Below are 27,198 nucleotides of genomic sequence, written 5' to 3'. Positions count from 1 at the left end.
AGCCAGGCTCCGGAGGGCAAAATCCCACTTTGTTACGGGCGGTCAAAGTTTCACGGGGGATTTGAATGCCTCACCCCTACCTAAGGAATCCTTCAAGGTGTAGGTCAGCTTGCTCTGCCGGAAGGGGACGTGGTCCCGGCTGCAGTCCGACAAGGCGATGACCACCTGCTCGAGGAACGACAGGGATTTGTTGATGTACGACGCTTCCTTCAGTCCAAATCCTTCCGACTGTTTTGAAAAAGAAAATCTTTGGTCAAAGGGTTGGAAAGAGTGTGGGTTGCCCCGTTTAGTGACCGTTCGGAGTTACAACGGCACTGAAAAAGTGAGCTAGGGCCCCTTTTCATGCTCGTGGCCGTTGCCGCCTCCCCCAGGGCCACTTGGTCCAAATTCAGGCCCTTGGCAACTGACTCAGATTTAGGACGGTTGCAGCGTCCCCTTTGGAGACCTTCTGACCGGCAAAGTCCCTGGGGAAGGCGGATTCATTTAACAACCACGTCACTAACTCAGCAACGGCAGTGATTCACTTAACAATAGTGGCAAGACAGGTCATCAAATGGCGCGAAGCTGACTTAACAACCATCTTGGAGATTTTTGGGCTCGGGTTTGGTCGTTAAGTCAAGAATTACCCGCTGCTCTTCCCCCCCCCTCCCCCGGTTTTAAAATCCACTTCAGGAACCCAAAATATGACTCTTATTTTTCTCACTTTGCTCTTCGACAGCCTCTCCGAGCCTGCGAGGTCGACCAGGTTGATTTTGGAAGTGACGTATCTGGCGTTGGTAAGGATTCTTGAGTGACACTGAAGTGAGAGATCAAATGTGGTAGGGCGTGGGTTGTTGTTGTTTTTTAAATCAACAAATGACAACGATGCTTTGAATTGCAGGCTGCTGAGTTTTTCCAAGCAATGGGCATTAGGCCAAGTTTCACCGTTACTCTTTAGTTTACTTTATTGTCCTTGCAGCTCGTACAACGAAATCAAACACCATCTTCAGGGCACATCATGAACACGAAAACAAACACAAACACACATCCTTCACACTCCACACATTGAACTGAAAACCCTGATATTGCATTAATATTGCACTATACGGTAGAATTCAAAAGAGCTCCTGCCCTGGGATAGAAGCTGTTTTTCAGCCTATTTCTCCTTGTTTTTATTATTGTCCTGTACTGGCTGTCAGATGGTAATAGTTCCCCCAAAAAGGATGCCCAGGATGAGATGGATCTTTGAGGATGTTTTGAACTTCCTTAAGGCAGCGGGAGCCATAAAGCTCTTCCAAAGAGGGGAGAGGGCAACCCATGATCCTCTGAGGGGCAATGACCTTCACCCTCTGGAGTGGCTGTCCTATCTGCCCCTGTGCAATTGGCAAACCAGACACAGGTGCAGTAAGGTTAAAATGCTCTCTCTGGTGCAGCGGCAGAAGGTCACCAGCACTGACCTCGATGTAGATGGTGAAGATGCAATGGGACCTGGAGGAATGCTTGTTCAGGGCATGCTGACCCACGGATCTGTTGGTGTCGCCCTAGAAGAGAATGGAAACGATGGAGGCAGTAAGAAGGTTCATTTATTCGGGGCCGCTGACGAGGTGGAATGAAAAAGAAATAGCTGTCCAAAAGCCCTTGAAGTGCATATAAATGCAATGCAGGCAGTCCTCGTGACAGTTTAACAACGGCTGGGCGTTATGACAGCCCTGAAAGAAAAAAAAACAAGCTACGGCCGGTCCTCACGCTTAACTGTTGTGATGTCCCCAGAAACTGGGGATAGGAAATCGGGCCCTCAGCAAAACCATGAGATTGAATAAGCCAATAAAGAGTGTGGGCTCCCTTACCTCAAACAGGAAATTCAAAGCGATTTCTTCGTTGGGAGCAGGGTGGATGGAGAGGCCCTTGACGGAAATCCCGTGGGGGCTCTCCACGATGGACAGTGGGAGGTCGCTCTCTGAGCCGAGGGGGAGGGAGGGCAGGAGGTCCGAGATGACCTCGTTGTGTATCTCGAGGTAAGAAATCCGGACGGTGATATACTGGCTGCTGTGCTCTTCCATGGACTTGAAGACCTGGCGGGGAAAGGGCAGCTCCTTCCGATTTTTGTCTGCCTTACTTTCCTACCCATCCTGCCTTTATTCTTTGATTTTTTGAACTCAAGGAAGGGAACATGCCTTATACTCCTTCCTCCTCCCATTTTCTCCACATCGACAGCCCTGCGAGGTGGGCTGGGTTGAGAGAGAGAGAGGGATTCACCCTAAGCCTGCCTTTCATGCCTAAGGCGGGACTAGAACTCACCGTCTCCTGGTGATTGGCCCAAAGTCACCCAGCCGGCTTTCTTGCCTAAGGCGGGACTAGAACTCACCGTCGCCTGGTGATTGGCCCAAAGTCACCCAGCCATGTCAAATAAAAAAATACTTCTTTGGTCTTTTTAGTTGTCAGCAGAAAGGGAGGGGGGAAAGCAGTGCATTCTTTAAATGCTTCAGATAATCGCTCGGGCAACCAAAGCTTCTGGCGCTCAAAATTATTACTGGACAGCATGATTGATGACTCTTGGCTACGAATGTGTCTCATTGGAGAATATACATCCAGGAGGTGGGGGGGGAAGACCAGGGTCAAGGGTGAAATGAATGTTGTGTCAGAGTGGCTGCAACTGGGAAACGCCGACATGTCAACTCCTAATAAATCAATCTTTTTTACTCTTGAGGGATGCGGCTAGAGACTTATGATTTGAATGGGGGTGCATGTTGGAGTCTTGACAGCCAGCTTTTATGCCTAAGGTGGGACTAGAACTCACCATTACCTGGTGATTGGCCCCAAATCATCCAAGCCATCTTTCGTGTCTAAGGCGGGACTAGAACTCATCGTCTCCTAGTGATTGGCCCAAAGTCTCCCAGGTTGCTGTTGTGCCTAAGTGGGAACCCAGGGTGACAGGAAGCCTGTCAAATGGTGTGTTTGACTGTTGTCACCAGGGTGAGGGTGGTGTGTGTGTGTGTGTGTGTGTGAGCTTATTGATTTTTTTAAATTTAACTTCTATTCACGGTTACAAGTTGCCAGGAATCAGAATTGAGAAGCCGTGCAAATTTTCTTTCATTCATTCATAAATACATAAATATACAAACAAACAAATAATAATTATCCACCACCTGCTGAATAGCTCGAGGGATGATCCCCCTGTGCTTGAAGTTTCCGGTGGTTCCCATCATGGTGAAGGTCTTGCCGGCTCCGGTTTGTCCATAGCACATGATGGTCCCTAGGGGATGGTTCGGGGTCAAGAGAGAATGATTCAGGCTCTTTCCTAGAGGTGGCAAGCTCCCTTCTGAACAAGAGAGCTGGGAAGGACCTCGGAGGTCCTCTAGCCCAAACCCCTGCTGAAACAGGAGAGCCCCTTCTATCATCCCTTTTCAAACGAAACCATTGTCCAGTGAAGTCTTCACGAAAGCCTCCAGTAACGGAGCACCTACCACCTCCAAGGGGAGCCGTTCCCCCACTGATGGTTTCCACTGACCGGAAATTCCCTCCTTACTTCTAGGTTGCAATGGGTCTGTACTAATGCCGATACATGGAATAGCTGCCAAAAACTCAATGCAATCCTAAGGTGAGGAACAGTTGCAAGAATTGGATGTGTCTAGTTTGGGGGAAAAGAAGGATTAGGGGTGACAGGATAGCGCTTTCCCGATATTTAAAGATACTGCGTATCTCTTACAAAAAAGAGGGTCAACTTATTGTCCAAAGCACCAGAAGGCAGAAAAAAGAAGTAACGGATGGAAACTAATGAAGGAGAGAAGCAATCTAGAACCAAGAAGGAATTTCCTGACGGAGAGGACAATTAATCGGTGGAAAGGCTTCCTTTGAGGAATGGTGGGTGCTCCATCCCTGGAGGTTTCCAAGTAGAGACTGGGCAGCTCCTTGTGTGAAAGGGTATAGGAATAGGGTCTCCCGCTCGGGCAGGAGATTGGACTAGAAGACCTCCAAGGACCCTTCCCGCTGTTATTCTGTTCACCGTGATGATCATTAATGCTTTACCGTTGTAGCCGTTCAGGGCCTGGGAGACGAGCTCTTTGGCGACCGCATCGTAAACCACGTCTTGCGACGCGTTGTGGAGAACGCCGTCCATCTTAAATGACCAGTCCGTCAGCTTGTTGTTAACGATGCCTTTGGAAAGGTCCCGCTCGATGTGAACCTCGATCGTCTGGAAGGGGAAGCCAGGTGAGTCCCACTTCTAAGGTGCGTCAACTTCACCAAGGGACGGAGGGGCTGAGAGGAGAAACGTCTCCTCTTTTTTTTACCTTGTTGTCGGCCCCGAATTTGATGACCTCTTGAGGGAAGTCAGCCGTGGGCTTGACCCTCGCGAAGGCCTTCACTTTCTTCGAACTGATGCACATGGCCATGAGGTCTGGGGAAAAGAAACACAGGCAGTCCTCATCTTACAACAGTTTGTTTAGTCACCATTCAGAGTGACAATGGCACTGAAAGAAGCGACTTATGACCGTTTTTCACCCTTACGACTGTTGCAGCATTCCTGAGGTCAGGTGATCAAAATCCAGATACCTGGCAACTGGTTCATATATATGGTGGCCACAAAATGGACAGATGGATGGATAGACAGACAGACAAATGACAAACAGAAAGATCAGATAATGGGTAGGTTGGATAGATGATAGACAGACAGACAGATTAAATGACAGTTGCAGTGTCCCGGGGTCATGTGATCCCCTTTTGTGATCTCCTGAAAGCCAATGGGGAAGCCAGATTCACTGAATAACCATGTGACTGACTTAACAACGGCAGGGATTCACTTAGCAACAAAAATTTTGGGCTCAATTGCGGCTGGGAGTCAAAGACTACTGTAAAGCCTGAATTCCTCTAACTGTACAGTTTCAGAGGGTTTATTTCTTTTATTTATAAATTTTATATGCCACCCATCTTATATCAAAATAATTGTAGGCAGCTTACAATTGTATTGATTTGAAAAATGCACACAGGTAATCCTCGATGTATATTGCAATTGAGCCCAAAATTTCCATAGCTAAACAAGATGGTTGTTAAATGAGTTACCTTACTTGCTGCAGGTGTTTAGTGAATTCCTGCAGCAATTAACAACAGAAAGTTTGTGGATGGAAGTGAAGGATTATCTGTACTAATTAGGTGGGAAATTAATATTTTTATTTATTCAGTAATATAGGCTACTCAATTCTCAACGGGTATCCTGTAAGTCTTCCCTCTGCCTTGTAATTTTGAATTTTATTGAGCCTCGCCCCTTTTACCTTTTATATTCAACTTTTATGTATTTAACATTATTGCCCAGAGTTTTCCTGTGAGGGAGTTGGGCAGTTTCTAAATGTGATAGATATAGATGGATAATAGATAGATGCTAATGACAGATAGATATAAGGAGAAACTTTCTGACAGTGAGAACAATCAACCCATGGAACAGAAGTTGCCCTCGGAAGTTGTGGGAGCTTCATCACTTGAGACTTTCAAGAAGAGACTGGACTGCCCTCTGTCAGAAGTGGTGTAGGTTCTCCCGCTTGGGCGGGGGGTTGGACTAGTTGACCTACAAGGTCCCTTCCAACTCTGATTATCTGTTAAAAATCTGTTAAAGATATGAATGATGCAATCAGAAAGATGTGATAGATGATAGATCAAGAATATAATTAACCAGAATGGTGAGAAAACTGATAATAGATGTGAAAGATGATAGATCAATAAGATGAATATAGATGATTAAGAGAGATAGGTAAAAGATAATGACAGATGCAAAAGGTAAATGTGATAGATGCAATAAACAGATAATATATCAATAAGACAGAATGTAACTGAGATAGATGCAAAACATGCCATGTTAGTTGATAAATCAGTAACACAGAATATAAATAATGAATAGAGATGCAAAAAATAGATGCAATGTAAGGGACAGATATTAATGATAGATCAATCAATAAGACAGAAAATTAATTAATACATTTTATTTATTTGATTTATGTGTCACCTGTCTCGTTTATGGGTAACAATAGATGGGAAAGACAGATTTGAAAGATAACAGATAGATACTGTGAAAGGTAGATGCAATATGTGGAATGATAGATGGGATATAAATAAATATGGATACATGATAGATCAGTACAACAAAATATAGAAAACTACTAGAAAATATCAAAAATATAGATAAATGATTGATTGATAAGTAGGCTCAGGATAGATAGATGGTAGAGATAGATTGATTGATAGATCGATAGAGAAAAAATACACATACAGTGGTTGGTTGGTTGGTTGGATGGATGAGATAATAGGCATGGAAGATGGATGAATAGATAGATTATATACATAGAATAGACATGGGTGGATGGATATAAGGCATGTAGAATGGATGGATAAATAGGGTAGATGAGATATGGATGGTTAGGTATTAGAATAGACATAGACATCTACAGTTGATGGATGAAGTGATAGGAATGTATGATGGATGGATGGATAGATAGAAGACATATAGGGTGGATGGATCAATGTATGGATCAATGGAGACAATAGGCAAGAATGAATGATGGATGGACAGATATAATAGATACATAAGAAGTATGAACAGGTAAATGGGATAGACGTATACGGTGGATGGATGGGATAATAGGCATGCAAGATACATGGATGGATAGACAGAGATAGGAAAATAGACATATATACGATGAATGGCTGGCTAGGTAGGATAATAGACATGTATAATGGATGGATGGATATAGAAGATAGAGAAATAGGGTAACAGACATGTATGATAGATGGATAAAAGGATGGATGGAGAGAGGCAGACAGACAAAGACAGGTGATAGATATAGATTATAGATCATAGATACCATAGATATACTGTAGATCAGGGGTGTCCAACCTTGGCAACTTTAAGACTTGTGATTCAACTCCCAGAATTCCTCAGCCAGCTTTGCTGGCTGAGGAATTCTGGGAGTTGAAGTCCACAAGTCTTAAAGTTGCCAAGGTTGGACACCCCTGCTGTAGATAGATATAGAAAGATTATAGAGATATATAGAGAGATAATTAGGTAGAGACAGGCTCTGGGCTGCTTACAATTAAAAGTCCCCTCCCCAAATCCAAAGATAAGAAGACAAGAGCTGCCAGAGAGAAAACGCCCCCCAAAAAAAACGCCTCAGGGGCAGCAGAGGCTCTCCGAGGGAGGGAGGGGCGGAAAGACCAGGCAGAATAACCGAAGTTCCCCACTCCGAGGCCAAAGGAGAGACGAAGCCAAGCAGGGCCTCTCTTCCTCTCCCCCACAAGCGCCCCCAGACTCATTTGGGGGACCCTGGGGAGGGGGAGGGGCGGCGCGGAGGATCCACCTGGCCTCTGCCCCCTACCCTGGCTCGGGGCCTTTCCGTCGAGAGACGCCATCCGCCGTCGCGATCTAGCGGGGCCCGGTCCCAGGCGGAGGCGGAGGCGAAAGGAGGTCCGCCGTCATCCTCTCAGGGGGGAAAAAAATTAAACCGCCCCAGCTCCGGTTCCAGAAGGGAATGAGGAGCAACGGCGCATGTGCGAGCTTTTTTCCGGAGGCTCTGTTGCCGAGGCGACGAGCGCTTCCGCTCAGCGCGGGCGGAACGAGGAGGCGGGGCCTGGCTGGCTTCCGGTCTGGGGATCTCACGGCGGCGAAGCGACGGTGGCCGGGCGGAACCAAACCGCGTCGGGCGAGCGTGCGAGGAAGACGGCTGGTCCCGGCAGAGCCGGCTTTGGCGTGGAAGCCGACGAGATGCTGGAGGCGGCGGGGCCGGACCCGGAGTTGGACCCGGAGGACCTGGTGCACTTCTCGGTGGGCGACCTGCCCAGCCGCGGCTACGGGGTGATGGGCGAGATCAGGCGGCAGGGGAAGCTGTGCGACGTGACCCTCAAGGTGGGCCCGTGGAGGGGCCGTGATTGACAGGAGGGAGGGAAGGGGACCCAGGGGAGGGGAGGGAGAGGAGAAAAAAGGAGGGGGTGAATAGGGAGGCATTAGGGGAGAGAGGGCAAGGGAGGAGAACTGGGGCGGGGGAACGTTTGGGTGACCTTTGGGGGCCCCTAGGGCTCCCCCACCGGTCCCCGCTCAAGAACCTGATCAATTTACAATATCTGGGAGTAGAGCCTCCCTTGAGGGTCGTTGATGCTCCCTGAGCTTTCATGACCTAATTAGGGAACATCGTCAGTGCTAAATGGGTGGGTGGGGGATTGAGGAGGGGAGGAGGAGGAATGGGGGAGGGGGAGAAACGGAGGAGGGGGAGGGAAAGGAGGGGAGGAGAAGAAAGAGAAGGAGAGGAAGAGGGGGAGAGGAGGGGGAGGAGAATGACTGTGGAGGTCCTTGCGGCTCTCTGGGCTGGGTGGTTTTCTTCCAGACGTTTCATGACCCAATTAGGCAACATCATCAGGGCTAGAAGGGAACGGGGTGTGGGGGTTGGCAAGAAGGAGTGGGACATTGGTGGGATCTTTGGTGCTCTCTGAGCTTGGTTGTTTTCTGAGACGTTTCAAGACCCAACTAGGTGACATCATCCGTGCTAGAAGGGAGTGGGGTTTGCGGAGAGTATCCCCTCATTTTAGCACCGTTGCTGCTGAGGTTCCCCCAAATTGAGCGCCTTCTATTACAGATTAGGTGCCTCCCCTTTTTTTTGGGGGGGGGGGTTGTCTGGCTTTATGTGGCTTTGGTGATTATGTTTTGGGTCAGGTTGTTTGTGGTTGCAGTTGTGTTTTCTCAGCAGGTAACGCCTCCCAGACTCACGTAGAAGAAACAAGCAGTGGTATAAATTGACCAAATAAATCAACCCTTTCTTGCTAGGTTTTGTCTGTTAAGGTTGAGGAATAGAAGACTACAGGTAGAGTCCTTGACTTACAGCCATCTGTTTAGGGACCGAAGTTACGACGGCACTGAAAAATAGTGACTTCTGACCGTTTTTCACGCCTTGCAGCCTCCTCATGGTCACGTGACCAAAATTCGGCTGCTTAGCAATTGACTCGTATTTATGACCGTTGCATGTCCTAGGATCATATGATCCCCTTTTGCAAACTTTTGGTGAGCAGAGTCAATGGGGAAGCCGGATTCCTTTAACAACTGCACGATTCATTTATCAACCATAGCAAGAAAGGTCATAAAATGAGGCTCACTTAGCAGCTGTCTGGCTTAGCAGTGGAAAATGGTGGTTCCATTGCGGTTGTACAGTGAGGCCCCCCTGTAGTATAAATGTCATAGAGGATAATTGTAGATAGAAAATAAGAGGATATTTGGCTTTGGGCTGAAAACGTCACCAGTTTAAAGGACCCTAAACCCCCCATTTCTTAAACCAACTGCTTTTTAAATTTTTTAATCTTCAATTCTTAAAGTTTCTTGACCAACAAGGTGATGTTTGGAGCTTAAATAGAAAATATCTGGCAATGCCAAAAAAAAATAAGATAGGGAATGGAATGGAGAAAGCAGAATAGGAATAGAGAAAGAATAGAATAGAGTAGAGTAGAGGAAAAGAGAGGAGAAGAGAAGAGAAAGAGAAGAGAAGAGAAAATAGAAGAGAAGAGAATAAAAATAGAAACAGAAGAGAATAGAAAATCAAATAGATTAAGGAATAGGAATAGAATAGGAGAATAGAGAATAGAATACAATGCAGAATATAATATGACATAGAATAAAATAGAATAGAATATAAATAGTAGAATATAGAATAGACTATAGAAAATAGAATAAGGAATAGGAAGAGAATAGAATGGAATATAGCATAGCATAGCATAGCATAGCATAGCATAGAATAGTCAGAAGGGACCCTGGAGGTCTTCTAGTCCAACCCCCTGCTGAGGCAGGAAACCTTATATCATTTCAGACAGATGGTTCTCCAGTCTCTTCTTAAAAGCTTCCTGTGTTTTTAAGCATCCACAGCTTCTGGAGGCAATTTGTTCCACTGGTTAATTGTCCTCACTGTCAGGGAGTTTGTCCTTAATTCCAGGTTTCTTCTCTCCTTGATTAATTTCCCTCCATTGCTGCATATCCTGCCTCCTGGTGCTTTGGAGAATAGCTTGATCCCCTCTTCTCCTTTGGGGCAGCCCCTCAAATATTGGAAGGCTGCTATCATGTTCCCCCCATTAGTCCTTCTCTTCACCAAACTAGACATGCCCAATTCCAGCCACCATTCATCGTATGTTTTAGCCTCCAGTCCCCTAATCATCTTAGCTGCTCTTCTCCGCACCCTTTCTAGTGCGGAGAAGGTCATTAAGCAAATGAGGTCAAACAATTGCGTACTAATGTATTCCGTCCTCCCTACAGTGACTAGGATGGTGCTACGCATTAAAAAAAACAAAAAAAACCCCCACAAAATTATAAAAGAAATATACACGTGCAGGTAGTCCTTGGCTTATGACCACAATTGAGCCCAAGAGATCTGTGGCTATCTGTTGTGAGATATTGGTTGAGTGAGTTTTGCCCTTTGTTAAGTGAATCCCCGCAGTTGAGTGAGTCACACGGTTGTTAAGGGAATCTGACTTCCCCATTGACGTCGCTCGTCAAGGTTGCAAGAGGGGATCGTGTGACCCCGCAGAACACTGCAACCGTCGTAAATACGAGTCAGTTGCCATATGTCTGAATTTGATCACATGATCATGGATGCTACGAACAGTCATCCGTCCCTTTTTTTGCAGTGCCATTGTAACTTCGGTCACTAAACGAACGGTTGTAAGTCCAGGACCAGCTGCATTCGATAGGTTTTCCTTTTTCACCCTTTGCCAATTAAAATTCTGTTTCCGACACTTTTCTTCCCCTGTGTCATTCTGGGCATGACGTCACTGTCGAGATGATTAATGTCCCAAATATTGGGTGTAGCCCCTCTGGCGTAGAATTGTGCACTGTGCATCGCACCACCTCTTAAGAATGCATCGCACCACCTCTTAAGAATGTGTCGCAGGCTACTTTACGGGGGCTTGACTGTAAAAACAAAACAGCTGATAATTATGCCTGGTTTTTATATATTCTTGCGGAGAAGTCTGTGGAAATTAGATTTTAATTGCAGCCCAGTTTCTGGTACTTCATCTCCCGTTGCATATGTTAACTTTGCACACAAGATATTTTTCCAAGAATTGAATGACTCACGAAAGGAATGCTTTCCGTTAGTCAGGTTATTAGCTGCATCGAGAGTAACAAGGGTGATCTGACAGGGTGAGTGCCATTCCCCGATTATTCCAGTCTTGCCTATCAAAGGTCTGTGGAGATTCTCAGTCCTCCAGGTCATGGTTGTCCCGAAGGAGCTTTTATTTCAAGAGGGAACTGGGCTTTCTGGTTTTTCTTTGAAGACATTTGGCTTTTCATCCAAGAACTGAAGCGCCGAAGAAGCTTCTGGGATGAGAAGCGAAACGTCTTCAAAGAAAAACCAGAAAGTCCAGTTGCCTCTTGAAATAAAAGCTCCTTTGGAAGGTCTATCAAAGGTTTCCATTGTGTTTCAAATCCTTCAAATGTAGAAAATTATTCTTCCCACAGAAGGAAATATTTGGAGATCAGGGTTGAACTGCGGGGTGCTTGGTGGTCTCTGAGCTGGGTGGTTTTCTTGTAGGCATTTCATAGCCCAACTAAGTAATATCATCAGTGCTAGCAGGGAGTGAGGTGTGCGGAGGGGAGGAGGATTGTGGGGTGCTTGGTGCTGTCTGAGCTTGGTGGGTTTTTTTTGCAGACGTTTCATGACCCAGCTAGGGAACATCTTCAGTGCTAGAAGGGAGGGGGGAATGGAGAAGGAGGAAATTGGGAGGTCCTTAGTGTTTTCTGCACTTGGTTGATTTCTGGCAAACGTTTCATTATCAAGACAGGTAACATCTTCAGTAGTAGAGGGAGTGGCATTTGCAGGGTGGTGGAGGAGGACAATTTTGGGGTGGTCTTGGTGGTCTCTGAGCTGAGCTGTTTTCTTACAGACATTTTGTGATCTAGCTAGTTAACATCAGTTATAGAGGGTTCGCTCTCTGTTTACATAACAGTAGATCGGTTTGCCCTGCCGTGTCATTGGGAGTACGTCCCCGTCGCCCGGTAGTTCCAAGATTGGAGTGTTTGTTTTTTGCTCCATTATTTGTCTGGTGTTAATCCTTTCTTATCTGGGTTTCTCCTTCTGTGCAATCCTAGTTGCTGTCTAAGCTTGACAGCTTTCTTGTAGACGTTTCATGACCCAGCTAGGTAACATCATCAGTTGGATGATGATGATGATGATGATGATGATGAAGAGTAGTCCATGGAGCTCTTATGAGCTTGATTATTTCTTTGCGGACATTTCATGACCCAACTAGGTAACCTCATCAGTGCGAGGAGGGAGTTTGTTCACAAGTGCAGGACATCATCCATTAGCCTTGGGATAAGTCCAGCAACTTTCATCCTAGCAACTAAATGTTTCTAGGAAGCCCCCAAGGAGGCCATTTCCTACAATTCTTATTTTCAGCCTCCGGAATCCATTTATTGTTTTTATATAAGTAGCCCATCACTGCTTCTTAATGCGTTACGGTCTGCGAGCAACAAAGAGCTTCCATGCTTAGTCAGGGGGACGTGTTATGTTTTTGATGCTTGACGCTACACTATTATTTCGTTTCCGATGGCCCCGCCCCAATCTACCCAAAAAGGGGAGGTATATAAACCCTTTCATAAAATCAGAACATAAAAGGACTGGAATGGATTTTAGAGGTCATCTAGCCCAACCCCATTCCCACCATGAAGCCCTCCAGCCTCTGCTTAAAACCCTCCCACTGCTTAAAACCCTCCAGCAACTGAGATTCCACCAGAATGGAAGAGCAGAGCTGGAAGGGACCTCGGAGGTCATCTAGTCCGACCCCCTGCTCAAGCAGGAGACTCTATACCGCTTCAGGAAAATGGCCGTCCAGTCTTTTCTTTAAAAACAGTGAAGGAGCAACCACAACTTCTGGTGGCCAGCAGTTCCACTGGTTAATTGTTCTCACTGTCTGGAAGTTTTTCCTTACTTCCCGGTCTCTTCTCTCTTTGGTTAGTGTCCATCCGTTGTTTCTTGTCCTGCCTTCAGGGACTTTAGAGAACAGGTTGACCCCTTCGCTTTGCGGCAGCCCCTCAGATATTGGGATATTGCTGTCCTATCGCCCCTGGTCCTTCTTTTCATTAAACGAGCCAAACCCAAATCCTGCCACCATTCCTCACACCAGGTGGTTGACCCCTTTTTCTGGCCATTCAGCTGTTGTCCAGCTGAAATCTCCTTCCTTGCAGTTTAAACCTTACACAGGTGCTCCTTAGCTTATAACCATTCATGTAGCAACCATTCAAAGTTGCGACGGCACTGAAAAACATGACTTGGGTCCACATCTTACGTCTGTTCCAGCATCCCCGTGGTCACGTGATCAAAATTCAGACGTTTGGCAACTGATTCGTATTTACGACCATCACAGTGGGTCACATGTTCCCCTTTGCGACGTTCTGACAAGCAAATTCAATGGGGAAGCCAGATTGACTTAACAACAATGTGGCTGGCTTAACAACCACAGTGATTCACTTAACAAAGGTGGCAAGAGAGGTCATAACATGGGACGAACAAAAGTTAGCAACAAAAATTTTGCGCCCGGTTGTGGCTGTGAGATCATTCGCAAAGACTGAATTCCTCTAACTGCACAACATCAGAGGGTTTATTTCTTTTATTTATTGATAAAATTTATACGCTTGCCTTTCTTATCTCAAGGTAACTCTGGGCAGCTTACAAAGGTGTTGGTTTTGAAAAACGCCCACACAGGTAGTCCTCGTAAAATGGGTAAAAATTAACAACGGTCCTGCTTAATGACAGAAAGTTTGGGCACAACTGTGGTTGTAAGTTGAGGACTACTTGTAGTTGCTTGGCTTATGTGTGTGTGTGTGTGTGTGTGTGTGTGTGTGTGTGTGTGCTCCCCCCGCAACGACACAGAACAGGGTGTGCTGTCTTCTATGTCTCGTCCATTCAATTATCATGTCTGTCGGCTGTTTTCTCCAGGCTAAAAATACCCCTTTTCTGAGTAGAGACCTCTTTGTTCAATGTCCTTTTTTCTAAGAGGCATTTCCAAGAAGTGGTGCTGGTGTTCGGGGTGGGAAGAGGAATTATACTTCTCAGGCTCGCTGGGATGGCATTTACCTTTCTGGCAGTGGCAGGATATTTTTGGTTCCTCTTCAGCTTTCATCCATGAGTCAACGAGATCTTTTTCAGGGGTCCTGCAGCTCCTGCGTCTCACGAGTTTAGCCCACCTGTTCTTCTTCTACGTTTCGGTCTACTCAAGGCGGGGAATATCTCTCATGCTCCCTTCTTCTCTTTTCTGCACAACGACAACAACTCTGTGAGGTTGGGTTGGGTTGAAAGAGTGCAACTGGCCCAAAGTCACCCAGCTGCCTTTCATGCCTAAAGTGGGACTAGAACTCCTTGTCTCCTGGTGATTGGCCCAAAGTCACCCAGCTGCCTTTCATGCCTAAAGTGGGACTAGAACTCCTTGTCTCCTGGTGATTGGCCCAAAGTCACCCAGCTGCCTTTCATGCCTAAAGTGGGACTAGAACTCCTTGTCTCCTGGTGATTGGCCCAAAGTCACCCAGCTGCCTTTCATGCCTAAAGTGGGACTAGAACTCCTTGTCTCCTGGTGATTGGCCCAAAGTCACCCAGCCGCCTTTCATGCCTAAGGCGGGACTAGAACTCCCCGTCTCCTGGTGATTCGCCTAAAATCATACAGCTCGGTTTCCTGCCTAAGGCACGACTAGAACTCACTTTCTGCTAGTTTCTTGTAGCCAAACTGCTTCTCCTTGCGGTCCCCTTTTCTTAGATCCGTTCCCTTGGATTTTTCCGACTCATGGTACTTCCCCTTGACCTCCATTGACCAAATGACCTTGCTGTGTGGTGTCCACTATTTGTGATGACTTCGCCTCTCGCCAGAGACGCGCCAGGCTGGCTGACTGCTCTCTGAGAATGGCAGTTTGAGTATGGCACGTGTTCAGACCTGTAAGAAAGTGGTTAAGGTGCCCCTTGTGGCAGGGGTCTCCGACATTGGCCACTTTACGACGTGTGGACTTCAACTCCCAGAATTCCACAGCCAGCGCCTGCGCTGTGGAATTCTGGGAGTTGAAGTCCACACGTCGTAAAGTGGCCAACGTCGGAGACCCCTGCCTTATGGGAAGACCAGCCTCATGTCACATCCTTCAGCAAATGCCGCAAAGAGGTTTCTCTCCTCCCGCCATTAATAAGGCCCCTGCCACATGCACGCAACCAGCTTTTGATTGTGTTGTGCGCTCAGCCTGTCCTTTTGTTGTTGTCTAGATCACGACTGGCCGAAGTTAATGGGGCCCTTCTCCTCGAGAGGATGTTCTGTGACTCTGATTCATCGGGCAATTTTAGACCTCTTTGCTTTTTTCCAGGCATAAATAGCCCCTGCTGGACTGCCCAGTTTCTCTCTACCTGTCTCGTCCCCGCCCGCCTGGCACAGCAGATCCTTTGGAAAAGGATAAAAAAATAAATAAATAAAAACAGGAGAGGTTCGTCTGATTTCGGAAGACCGTTTTAGGCTCAGGAAACTGCAGAGCGCTGGCCGCTCTGGAAACGTGGCCGATCTAGATTAGGAGAGGGTGTTCATTGCTCCGGGTTGAGCTGTGGGGTGTCCTTGGTGCCCTCTGAGGTGGGTGGTTTCCTTGCAGGCGTTTCGTGACCCAGCTAGGGAACGTCATCCGAACGGAGAGGGGGTTTTGCTCTCTGTTGATGTCCAAGTGGCTTGCCTTGTCCATGTTCTCAGTGGTTCCGTGGTTCGGCTGCAGGAAAACCACCAAGATCAGAGAGCTCCCCCTCCTCTTCTCTACAAACCCTCCTCCCTTCTAGCACTGAAGATGTTCCCCAGTTGGATCATGAAACGTCTGCAAGAAAACCCCCAGCTCTGAGACACTAAGGATTCCACACTCTTTCCTTCCTTCCTTCCTTCCTTCCTTCCTTCCTTCCTTCCTTCCTTTCCTCCCTCCCTGCTTCCTTCCTTCTTTCTTTCCTTCCTTCCCTCCTTTTCACCTTCCTTCCTTTTTTCTTTCCTTCCTTCCTTCCTTTCCTCCCCCCCTTCCCTCCCTGCTTCCTTCCTTCTTTCTTTCCTTCCTTCCCTCCTTTTCACCTTCCTTCCTTTTTTCTTTCCTTCCTTCCTTCCTTTCCTCCCTCCCCCCTTCCCTCCCTGCTTCCTTCCTCCTTTCTTTCCTTCCTTCCCTCCTTTTCACCTTCCTTCCTTTTTTCTTTCCTTCCTTCCTTCCTTCCTTTCCTCCCTCCCTCCCCTTCCCTTCCCTCCCTGCTTCCTCCCTTCTTTCTTTCTTTCTTGTCTTCCTTCTCTCCTTTCCACCTTCCTTCCTTCTTTCTTTCCTTTCTTCCCTTCCTCCCTCCCCCTTCCCTCCCTGCTTCCTCCCTTCTTTCTTTCTTTCCTTCCTTCCCTCCTTTTCACCTTCCTCCCTTCTTTCTTTCCTTCCTTCCTTCTCTCCTTTCCACCTTCCTTCTTTCCTTCCTTCCTTTCCTCCCTCCCTCCCCCCTTCCCTTCCCTCCCTGCTTCCTTCTTTCTTTCTTTCTTTCCTTCCTTCCCTCCTTTTCACCTTCCTTCTTTCCTTCCTTCCTTTCTTTCCTCCCTCCCCCTTCCGTCCCTGCTTCCTCCCTTCTTTCTTTCTTTCCTCCCTTCTCTCCTTTCCACCTTCCTTCCTTCTTCCTTTCCTTTCTTCTAGCACTGATGGATGTTCCCTAGTTGGGTCATCTGCAAGGAAACCCCCGGCTCAGAGAGCACCAGGGACCCCCTCAGTTCAACCCTGAGTTGCACATATTCTCTTCTGTTGATACTGCCCAGTCTTTTCTGTGACCCCCCCACCGCCCAATGGTTGAAAAACCTAGAGCTTTGTGTCACAGCCTGAGCCTGGCTGGGCCTTTTTTGCCTCCTCTCCTGCCTGCGGAGAAGAGGACGTTGTAAGCTGATTCTGCCATTCCTCCGTGTTGGTGGGCACCCTGGGGTGTGCAGGACCCCCCCCCCCAAGGGGGTGCAGGACTCCCGAGGCGCAGGGCCACGGTTGCAGCTACAGCGATGCCTTGGACTGTTTCATAACAGGCAGCACAATTTTGCTTTCCTTAACGTAGTGACCCAGAGCTTGAGCGGAGCTCTGAAGCATCCTTCGCAGAGAAGTTGGCCTTGAGAGGAGAGGCAGAGCAGGGACAAACTGCAGTAGCCAAAAATCCAAGGCTACATTTAATAAAATATATTTAAAGTATACTAGAGGTGACAAACCAGCACGTATAACCAGAGGATTCCCTGCAGGGCGAAACCAGAATCAGTACAGAATAATTATTCTTTCGGCCATGGCAGGGAATCAGGCTGACCGGAAAAAAGGCAGGTTAGCCCTCGAGCTGGCGGCCATAATTCAGCCCCAAAATGCCCGTTGTTAAGTAAGACATTCCTTAAGTGATCTTTGCCCCCCACCCCCACCCCCATTTTACACCCTTTCTCGTTGTTAAGTGAATCGATGCAGTCGTTAGTCATCCGGCTGTTAAGTGAATCTGTCTTTCCTCATTGGCTTTGCTTGTCAGAAGGTCGCCAAAGGGGATCGCGCAACCCTGGCACGCTGCGACCGTCATAAATACGAGTCAGTTGCCAAAGCGTCCAAATGGCGACCTCGGGGATGCTGCAGTGGTCGTAAGGGTGCAAAACAGGTCGTAAGTGCCCTTCTTCCAGCGCTGTTGGTATCTTTTGACGGTCACTAAATGAACGGTTGCAATTCGAGGACTATCTTTGTACACAAGTCAGGTTTTTTTTTTGAATATCTGGCAGGGCCAGATTGTAAACTCTGCTTACAGACCTTTGCATTTTGGACATCCCGGGTGGGGGTTGTTTTTTTCGTTTTTTTAATAATCTATTTGCCTTCCTGCAAACCGGAGTCAGATAAGCCGAATTTAACCCAAATACACGTTAGACAGAAGCGGTTTAATCTGGCTGGCAATCTTTCTCCAGCAAAAACGAGTCATTCCCCCGCCACCCGCACCCCCGTGAAGATGCTTGGCACCCGGCTGCATTTTGTCAACCTTGGATGGTCACCCCATCCATGCATGGTCGGCAGTTGGAAGTGAGCCCAGCCCAAAAACCCAGACAGAAATTCGGGGGGTGGGGGTGGGGGGGAAGCCACCAACAAAAAGCAAAATTGCAAACCAATCTTTATTGTTTCAAAAAAGGGTAGAACACGACACGGACGTGTTTCATTCACCGCCAATCGATTTGGATTTGAGAGCGTCCTTTCATTTTATTTTATTTTTCCTAAAAAGAAAATAGAAAAAATGGGGGAAGAGCTTGCAGACAAAACGAGACTTTTAGCCCGTTCCTAGCTGCGAGTCGAAGGATTGATTCCTGCCTTGCTTCTGTTCCTCTTTAGGTGGGAGACCACAAATTCAGCGCCCACCGCATTGTCCTGGCGGCCTCCATTCCTTACTTCCACGCCATGTTCACCAACGATATGATGGAATGTAAGCAGGATGAAATCGTCATGCAGGGCATGGATCCGAGGTAAAGCGGAGGGTTTGGGGGCTCCGGATAATTCCCGTACCCCCCCTGGGATGGGCCAAATTTATTTCATTTTATGGTGGGGTCCTTGGGGCTCTCTGAGCCGGGGTTGGAGTTTCTTGCAGACATTTCATGACCCAACTAGGTAATGTCATCAGGGCTAGGAGAGAACGGGATTGTGGAGAGGAGGAGGAGGAGGAGTGTGGGGTCCTTGGTTTTCTTTGAGCTGCAGATGTTTTATGACTACCAAGGGAACTTCATCAATGCTAGAAGGGAACACAGTTTGCTTCTAGCACTTCCTTCTACCACTGATAATGTTATCTGATTGGGTCTTGAAACGTCTTTGCTCCTGATGCCATCCGTCTGGTAACCTTGCAAGATTCATTTTTCTTGCCACGTATACCTACGCATCTGAACTAGGCTGTCTTGCTTCTCTGCGTCATATAACATTGTGGGTATGTGCATCATTTTGTATTTATTCATTTATTTGTCACGTTTATGTAGCGTATATTGGAGGGGGTGAGCCTTTGAGAGCCGGATGCCATGAAATTTCATTTTAAGGCAGGACGAATAGTGTACATTCAAAGACAATAAAGTTATTGTTCTGTTTTGCAAGGAAACAACCCAGCCGCCCCTCTGAATTTCCTATATAAGAGGCAAATAGAAATTAAGAAAAACCTTTGACTGCCGGCTTTCTGGGGCATCCCTTTCCCAGGAGAAGTGGTGGTTTACTAGTTTATTTCTACCTTCTTGAGGACCAGAAGCATGGTGTGCTCCTTAGGAACATCTAGAACCTGCAAGGACTATGAGTTGCGTAGTAATACATGTATTTTGGACGGCGTGGGTTACTAAAACTGGGTACTTGCGCCCTCCCCCGAGTCACTTTTTGTGAAGCGGTAAGTTAAACGAATTTGATTAATAAATCAATAACTGTCGGCTCTTCTTTGCCCCATTTTAGCGCCCTGGAAGCCCTGATCAATTTTGCCTACAACGGGCATTTGGCCATAGATCAGCAAAACGTCCAGGCTCTGTTGATGGGAGCCAGTTTCCTGCAGCTGCAGAACATCAAGGATGCGTGTTGCTCCTTCCTCAAAGAGAGGTGAGCGTGGATGCAAAAACATCTGGAAATGGAACCCCTACGGTTGGAAGGGACCTTGGAGGTCACCTAGCCCAACCCCCACCCCCCAAGGCAGAAGACCTTAAACCACCCCGGTCAAATAGCGGCCCAGCCTTGTTTTTGAATTTCCAATCTCCTGGGACCAAAAATATCAAGGAAATTCACATTGCAGGATAGCCCTCGAGTTTATGACCCTCGTAGAGTCTACGGTTGCAAAGCAGGCCTATTAGATTGCGTGACTGTTTCGTGGTGGTTATTAAACAGACCACCAGTTTGCAGTGGGCTCTGTTTGCCACACACTGGTCGGAAATGACGGCTTTGGGCAAAACGGCGTCGCCACCACCGTGCCCCACGAATGCAACCTTAGGGCAAAAGAGATTCATGCCAGCCCCTCCTCTCCGTGCAGGAAGAGATCCAGCGGGATCCCAGGAGGTGGGGGCTGCTGCCCGCATGATCCAATTGACCCATTAGGATCGGCCCTTCTTTAGCTGCTTCTTAAGCGACGGGGGTGGCGGTGGCGGCTGCTCCTGCCTCCCTTGTCTAATTGTTTCCTAATCCCTTTTTTCCCCCTCTGTCCCCCAAGGCCATTCGCACGTTATGCTGCTTTGTCCCAGCAGATGGCAGCCTTTGCTTCTCTGGGCTTGGAAAGGGAAGTAGCTCAGCCCAGGTTAGCCTTTGGAAAGGAGGCCAAGAGGAAAGATGTTTTCCGCTCAACCCTCCTCCCCCTTCTCTCTCTCTCTGCTGTCCAAAGGCTTCACCCCAAGAACTGCCTGGGCGTGCGCCAGTTCGCGGAGACCATGATGTGCGCTGTCCTGTACGAGGCCGCCAACAGCTTTGTCCACCAGCACTTTGTGGAGGTCTCCATGTCGGAGGAGTTCTTGGCTCTGCCTTACGACGACGTCCTGGAGCTGACCTCTCGGGATGAACTGCACGTGAAGTTGGAGGAGCAGGTGGGACCCCTTCCAGACCCTAAAATACGCTCCGGGTTTTCGTTTTCCCTAAACAACTATACCAGGGGTCTCCAACCTTGGCCACTTTAAGACTTGTGGACTTCAACTCCCAGAATTCCTCAGCCAGTGTGGACTTCAACTCCCAGAATTCCTCAGCCAGTGTGGACTTCAACTCCCAGAATTCCTCAGCCAGCTTTGCTGGCTGAGGAATTCTGGGAGTTGAAGTCCACAAATCTTAAAGTGGCCAAGGTTGGAGACCCCTGAACTATACAAGGAAGGTAACTACAGACACTCCTTGACTTACAACCATTCATTCAGCGGCCGTTCGAAGTAACAACGGCACTGAAAAAAGCGACTTACGACCATTTTTCACGCTTGCGACACATCCCTATCTCGCACCATCAAAAAGGCAGGTGCTTGGCAACTGGCTCGTATTTATGTCAGCCGCCGTGTCCCCAGGGGCCGCGTGGTTCCCCTGGTGGGGGGGCGCTGTCGATGGGGGAAGCTGGATTCACTTGACGGTCGTGTGGTGCTAACTCAACGCAATTCCCTTTAAGTGCGGCGGGAGAAGTTGTCACCCGGGGCGAAAATCAGAGCAGAACTGGTTTCCTTTTTGACTGCATGAAGTCCAGATGCTGGGAAACCAGAGAAGGAAGAATTCAAAACACCTTTTTAATGCCATTAGCAGATTATAAATCTGTCCGGGAAATTCCTCTTACGCACTTTCCAAGGTGCTGGTTTCCAAAATCCCAGGCCCAAAGGAAAAAAAGAGAATTTCCTGTAATCGGTGGGGTTCCTTCTTCCTCCATCCTGCCCAGCTGCCGCGGGAGCTCGACAAAGTCCACACAAGAACCCACAACTGAGGAAGACCCAAGGTGTGTTGTGCAATAATTAATGATAGGCACAAGGAAAGGAAAGGGAAAAAAAAAACTCGACAATGCTGGACATCTTTAAGACAAGGTAGAAAATGCAGGTAGTCCTCAACGTATGGCCCAAAACTCTGGCGCTAAGCGAGGCGGTTGTAAAGTGAGCAGCGCCCCGTTTAGTAACGAGCTCTCCCTAGTTTTACGAGCTTTTTTCCCCCTCATTTGTTAAGCAAATCGCTGCGTTGCAGGGTGCCCCGTTTGGTCGCATCGCTTGTCGGAAGCCAGCCAGGAAGGTTGCAAATGCTTGATCCCGTGTAACTGTCATAAGTACATGCCAGTTTCCAAGCATCTGAATTTTGATCATGTGACCGTGGAGAATGTTGCAGTGCGAAAAACGGTCATGTCCCTTTTCTCAGTGCCATCATAACTTCAAATGCCCACTAAGCGAATGGTCATAAGTCAAGGACTACCTGTACACACTCAGTGGATGCAAAAGGGTAAATTTCCTGCAAGTTCAATTGTTCACACCCTATTATTCCGTACAGGTAGTTCTTGGCTTAATGCCGATTTGTTTAACAACCATTCAAAGTTACGACGGTGGCTTAAAATGGTGACTTATGATCAGGTTTCCCCTCGACTTTCCGCCTTAATTGAGCCCCAGATTGCCATTGATCATTGCCCCGTTTTGCGACCTTTCTTTCCACGGTTGTTAAGTAAACCACAGCAGTTGTTAAGTGAATCACACGGTTGTAAAGTGAATCTAGCTTCCCCATTGAGGCTGCTTTGCAGTCAGTCCCCAAAGGGGACCAGGCGACACAGGACGCGGCAACCGTCATAAATACGAGTCAGCTATCAAGAGGACAATTTTGATTGCTGAATGTGGATCATGTGACCAGGGGGCATGCTGCAGCGGTCATAAGTGTGAGGAACACGACCATTGTAAATTCTTTCGGTGCTGTTGTAACTTTGAACAGTCACTAAATGGACCGTTGTAAGTTGAAGACTACCTGTGTTTTACAACAAGACCAAGAAGAGGCATGAGTGCCGTAGAGGAGGTCATCTGCTGGACTTAACAAGAGTTCAGTGACCAAAGTTACCCTGGCGCTGAAAAAACGTTACAACCATGTTTCACACTTGCGACCATTGCAGCATCTCGCTACAGTCACGTGATTTACATTCTGAACGCTTGGCCACTGGTTCATATTTACGACGGTTGCAGTGTCACGCAATCCCCTTTTGCGACCTTCCGGCCAGCAAAGTCAACAGGGAAGCCAGGTTCACTTAACAACAGAGGTTGTTCACTTAACAACACCTTTGTGTGTTAAAAAGGGGGGAGGAAACCCCACTTAACCCAATGTTTCCCTGAGTGACATAAATATTTGGTTCTGAATTGTGGTCGTAAGTCGAGAACCACCTGTACATAAATATTTGGTTCTGAATTGTGGTCGTAAGTCGAGAACCACCTGTACTGAGATCAAACCCGGGAGGGGTGGGGGCAAGGGGGCCGTTGTGACCTGCGCCGGGCATTACCTGTAGGGGAAGCGGCTCCACCTGGATGCTGAGCTTTCCCGCCTTCTCTCTCTCTCTCCTCCCGCCAGGTCTACGAAGCCGCCCTGGCCTGGGTCAGGTACGACCGGGAACAGCGGGAGGCCTGCTTGCCGGAACTCCTGTCCAGGATCCGCCTGCCCCTCTGCCGGCCGCAGTTCCTGACTGACCGCGTGCAGCAGGATGACCTCGTCCGCGGTTGCCACAAGTGCAGGTGGGCCGGGAGGAGGAAAGGCGCGGGAGAACACACACACACACACCCCTCTCTCTCTTTCCCTCCCTGTGCTGGGAGAAGTTTTGTGATACAATGACCACAATATGCTGAAGAGAGGGAGGAAGAGAGGAAATAGGAAGGGAGGGAAGGAAGGGGGAAAGAGGGAGGGAGGGAGAGAGGAAAGGAAGAAAGGGAGGGAAGGAGGAAAGGAAGGAGGGAGGAAGAGGGAGGGTGAGAGGAAGGAAGGGAGGGAGGGAGCAAGGGAGGAAAGAGGAAAGGAGGGAGGAAGAGAGGGAGGAAGGAAGGGAGGGAGGGAGAGCAAGGGAAGAAAGGAAAGGAAGGAGGGAGAGAGGGAGGGAGAAAGAGAGGAAGATAGGGGGAGGAGGGAGGAAGGGAGGAGGAGCAAGGGAGAAAAGAGGAAAGAAAGAGGGAAAACAGGAGAATTAAAAGAAAGAGGGAGGGTGAGGGAGGGAGGGAAGGAGAAAAATAGGAAGGGGGAAGGAAGGAAGGAAGGAAGGAAGGAAGGAAGGAAGGAAGGAAGGAAGGAAGGAAGGAAGGCTGTGCGACAGTTCTGCCAAGTACAGCATACAAACGTGACTTATGGCCACAATTTTCCATTGCTAAATGAGAAAGTTTCAACCTGAGTTTTGCACCATTTTATGATCTTTCTGGCCACCGTCGCTAAGTAAAGCCCTGCAGTTGTTGAGTTAGTCACATGGTTGTTAAGTGAATCCAGCTTCCCCATTGACTTGGCTCGTCAGAAGGTCACAAGACGGGATCACGTGACGCCCAGGACACTGCAGCCGTGGTCAGTACTAGTCAGTGCCCAAGCGTCTTGAGTTTTGATCAGGTGACCACAGGGAAGCTGCGATGGTCGCAAATCTGAAAAATGGTCATAAGTCAAAAAAAAAAATTCAGGGCTGTTGTTGCCGTTTCCCAGTGGGGGGGATCACATGATTCCCTTTTGCGACCAACTGACAAGCCAAGTCAAGGGGTGGGGGGATCCAGATTCACTTAACAACCATGTGGCTAACTTAACAGTTGTTGTGATTCGCTTAACAAGAGTGGCCAGAAAGGTCTTAGAATGGGGCCAAAACTCACTTTACAGCAGTCTGGCTTAGCAACGGAAACCTTGGGCTCCATTGTGGTCGTAAGTCCAGGACCAAGCTGTATTTTTACAAACAACTCCAGGTTTGCAACTGTTAGTATTATAGGCCTTTTGCAGCTGGGTACAATTTTGTATAATTCTGAAACGAAACCGATGGGAACATGAACAAATTTCTTTCCATTTACAACGCCTCGGCCTTTAGTTTGCTGTTTGTTCATCCGGGGCTGGTTGCAGAAATTGAGTGCCTCAGTTTCCCTTCCGGTCTCTCGGTGAGGGTTCCCTGTAGCGCTCTGGCTGGGAATCTTGCAATTATTTTAGAGGGGATAAATGATTCAGTGGCTTTGATTTAAAAGCTAATGTATTCAGCCTTTGGGGTTATTTGCCCCAGCTGTGCTTCTTATGGCGATCTGGTTATTATTATTCACCACTGACCTTCCTTCTGACAATAAAATAAATAAAACCCATAAATAAATTAAACCCCTCTGTAATAAAGTCAGCCTTCTTTAAAAATGCAAAACTGAGCACGATCTGGGTATTATTTCAAGGCAAACTGTGGGAAGACGGAAACATTTTGCATGCGTTATACAGTATAGTACGTACTGCACAGTATGTTTATTACACAGTATATACAGTGTGTTCGTACACAGAGATACAAATATAAAAAGACAATCATTTCGCATGGAATGAAATGCTGCCCTTCCTAAATTGGCACCTCTGTATTTTAAATCAGGAGGCACCTGTTTTTGTCCTTGACCGTCGTCATGGGTGTTTTAATCCTATTTCTGCACGGAATGAAGGTTGGGTCAACTCATAAAACATTTTATATGACTGTTTTATAGAAAGGGGAGGAGTTTGAAAGAGCAGTGCAGCCGTTTGGAATCGAAAGTGCATTCCACTCATATCTTGCAAAGATGATAACTAGGCGACTGGAGTTTCTGCCGTGCAAATCTCTAATTGGAGAACATGATTGGTGACTCTTGGCTATGGACATGTTTCATTGGAGAATAGGAACTATGATGCACCCAGAGAGGTGGGGGATACCAGGGTCAAGGGTGACAGTGAATGACGTGTCTCAGAATCAGCTACACACAGGTCACGCTGACATGTCGCTCCTAATGAACTCTTTGAAGCTTTTTGAAGTTTGGCTCAAGGCCCAAGGTTTCATGAGGGCGATCGCTGGAATCCTGGCAGCCTGGCCTTGATGATCTCAAGGATTCCTCCCAGGGACAAGGTTTTATGAAAGGCAGCACAAGAATTGCATTCATCTGTTTGGCTCAGCATTTTTCCTGGCTCCATCACGGGAGGTTGTCAAGAAAAAAAACAACGGGGCAGCCAGTTGTGTGAAATGGGATAGGGTCTCCTGCTTGAGCAGGGGGCTGGACTAGATGACCTCCAAAGTCCCTTCCAGCTCTATTATTTTATAATTCCATAAGGGTTCCTCTCTTGAACGGGGAGTTGGACAAGATGATCTCCAAAGTCCCCTCCAACTCTGTTATTCTGCAATGCTGCAAGAGTCTCCTGCTCAGGAGCGGGTTGGACTGGATGACCTCCGAGGTCCCTTCCAACGGTTTATCTGCTTTAGGGACCTCGTGGATGAAGCCAAAGACTACCACCTCATGCCAGAGCGCCGGCGGCCTCTCCTCGCTTTCAAGACACGGCCCCGTTGCTGCACATCCATCGCCGGCTTGATCTACGCCGTGGGAGGACTCAATTCGGCAGGTAACTTTCAATTCCGTCACCTGTTGAGCTCCAGACAGGTCATCCTCAATTTACGACCATTAACAAAACCTGCCAGTTGTGGTCTTTAGTCATGAAGTTCCTAAAGCAGCTCCTCCCTTGGGTCGATCCAAGTTTATGACTTTTTTTAATGCAGCAGTTGCTAAGCGAGTCACCATGATCGTTGAGTAAATCTGCCGTCATTAAGTGAATGCTACAGGGATTGAGGAAGATTTTAATGGGGCGTTTTTGTGTTTTTGCCAAGACCTGGAAGTGAACGTTGGTTTTGGGATAAAACTAGGACTAGAACTTCCCGTCTCCTGGTGGTTGGCCCAAAGTCACCCAATTGGCTTTTACACCTAAGGCGGGACTAGAACTCCCCGTCTCCTGGTGGTTGGCCCAAAGTCACCCAATTGGCTTTACACCTAAGGCGGGACTAGAACTCCCGTCTCCTGGTGGTTGGCCCAAAGTCACCCAATTGGCTTTTACACCTAAGGCGGGACTAGAACTCCCCGTCTCCTGGTGGTTGGCCCAAAGTCACCCAATTGGCTTTTACACCTAAGGCGGGACTAGAACTCCCCGTCTCCTGGTGGTTGGCCCAAAGTCACCCAATTGGCTTTTACACCTAAGGCGGGACTAGAACTCCCCGTCTCCTGGTGGTTGGCCCAAAGTCACCCAATTGGCTTTTACACCTAAGGCGGGACTAGAACTCCCCGTCTCCTGGTGGTTGGCCCAAAGTCACCCAATTGGCTTTTACACCTAAGGCGGGACTAGAACTCCCCGTCTCCTGGTGATTGGCCCAAAGTCACCCAATTGGCTTTTACACCTAAGGCGGGATTAGAACTCCCCATCTCCTGGTGGTTGGCCCAGTCACCTGACTGGCTTTCATGCCTGTATTAAATTAACAATAATTCACTTAACAACTACGGCAAGAAAGTAGGTAAAATGAGGCAGCTCACTTGACAACCATCTTGCTTAACAGTGAAAACCTTTGGATTCAGTTATAGTCGTAAGTCGAGGACTACCTGTAACACCTTCTGAGTTCACAGAGTTACTGCTGGCCGCCCATACAGGGGCAGTTTTGCCGATCGCTTTTTAAAACGCCAGCAGCAAATTTCTACGCAGGGGATTCGCTGAACGTGGTGGAAGTCTTCGACCCCGTAGCCAACCACTGGGAGAAGTGCCAGCCAATGACCACGGCACGCAGCCGGGTGGGCGTG

The 27,198-nt window shown here is 47.9% G+C and overlaps 2 protein-coding genes across 5 annotated transcripts in view; one reads left to right on the top strand and one right to left on the bottom strand.

The window, feature by feature from the left end:
* KIF9 (kinesin family member 9) overlaps positions 1 to 7,590 on the bottom strand; it is a 29,369-nt gene extending 21,779 nt beyond the window's left edge. The window contains exons 1-8 of one of the 2 annotated variants that reach the window (XM_087948344.1): positions 7,338 to 7,590; positions 4,269 to 4,375; positions 4,006 to 4,171; positions 3,126 to 3,232; positions 1,827 to 2,051; positions 1,437 to 1,520; positions 704 to 796; positions 81 to 228 (exon numbers count right to left, since the gene is read on the bottom strand). In XM_087948344.1, coding sequence (XP_087804470.1) covers positions 81 to 228; positions 704 to 796; positions 1,437 to 1,520; positions 1,827 to 2,051; positions 3,126 to 3,232; positions 4,006 to 4,171; positions 4,269 to 4,375; positions 7,338 to 7,371 — 964 coding nt within the window. In that variant the 5' untranslated portion in view covers positions 7,372 to 7,590. The remainder of the gene's footprint in view (positions 1 to 80; positions 229 to 703; positions 797 to 1,436; positions 1,521 to 1,826; positions 2,052 to 3,125; positions 3,233 to 4,005; positions 4,172 to 4,268; positions 4,376 to 7,337) is intronic. The other variant, XM_087948345.1, reaches the window with a different exon arrangement.
* Positions 7,591 to 7,622: 32 nt separating this feature from the next.
* Positions 7,623 to 27,198, top strand: part of KLHL18 (kelch like family member 18) — a 23,689-nt gene continuing 4,113 nt past the window's right edge. For 2 of the 3 annotated variants that reach the window (XM_087948348.1, XM_087948347.1), the window contains exons 1-7: positions 7,623 to 7,864; positions 18,335 to 18,465; positions 19,421 to 19,561; positions 20,331 to 20,529; positions 22,994 to 23,154; positions 25,845 to 25,981; positions 27,089 to 27,198. The exon at positions 27,089 to 27,198 is cut by the window's right edge and continues 128 nt beyond it. In XM_087948348.1, the coding sequence (XP_087804474.1) occupies positions 7,724 to 7,864; positions 18,335 to 18,465; positions 19,421 to 19,561; positions 20,331 to 20,529; positions 22,994 to 23,154; positions 25,845 to 25,981; positions 27,089 to 27,198 (1,020 nt within the window). In that variant the 5' untranslated portion in view covers positions 7,623 to 7,723. The remainder of the gene's footprint in view (positions 7,865 to 18,334; positions 18,466 to 19,420; positions 19,562 to 20,330; positions 20,530 to 22,993; positions 23,155 to 25,844; positions 25,982 to 27,088) is intronic. The other variant, XM_087948346.1, reaches the window with a different exon arrangement.

The sequence above is a fragment of the Notechis scutatus genome, chromosome Z, assembly GCF_049901735.1.
Source record: "Notechis scutatus isolate UNSWTSFEM ecotype Mainland chromosome Z, rNotScu1.2, whole genome shotgun sequence".
Lineage (NCBI taxonomy): Eukaryota > Metazoa > Chordata > Lepidosauria > Squamata > Elapidae > Notechis > Notechis scutatus.
This window is presented reverse-complemented; position numbering and strand designations above follow the sequence as displayed.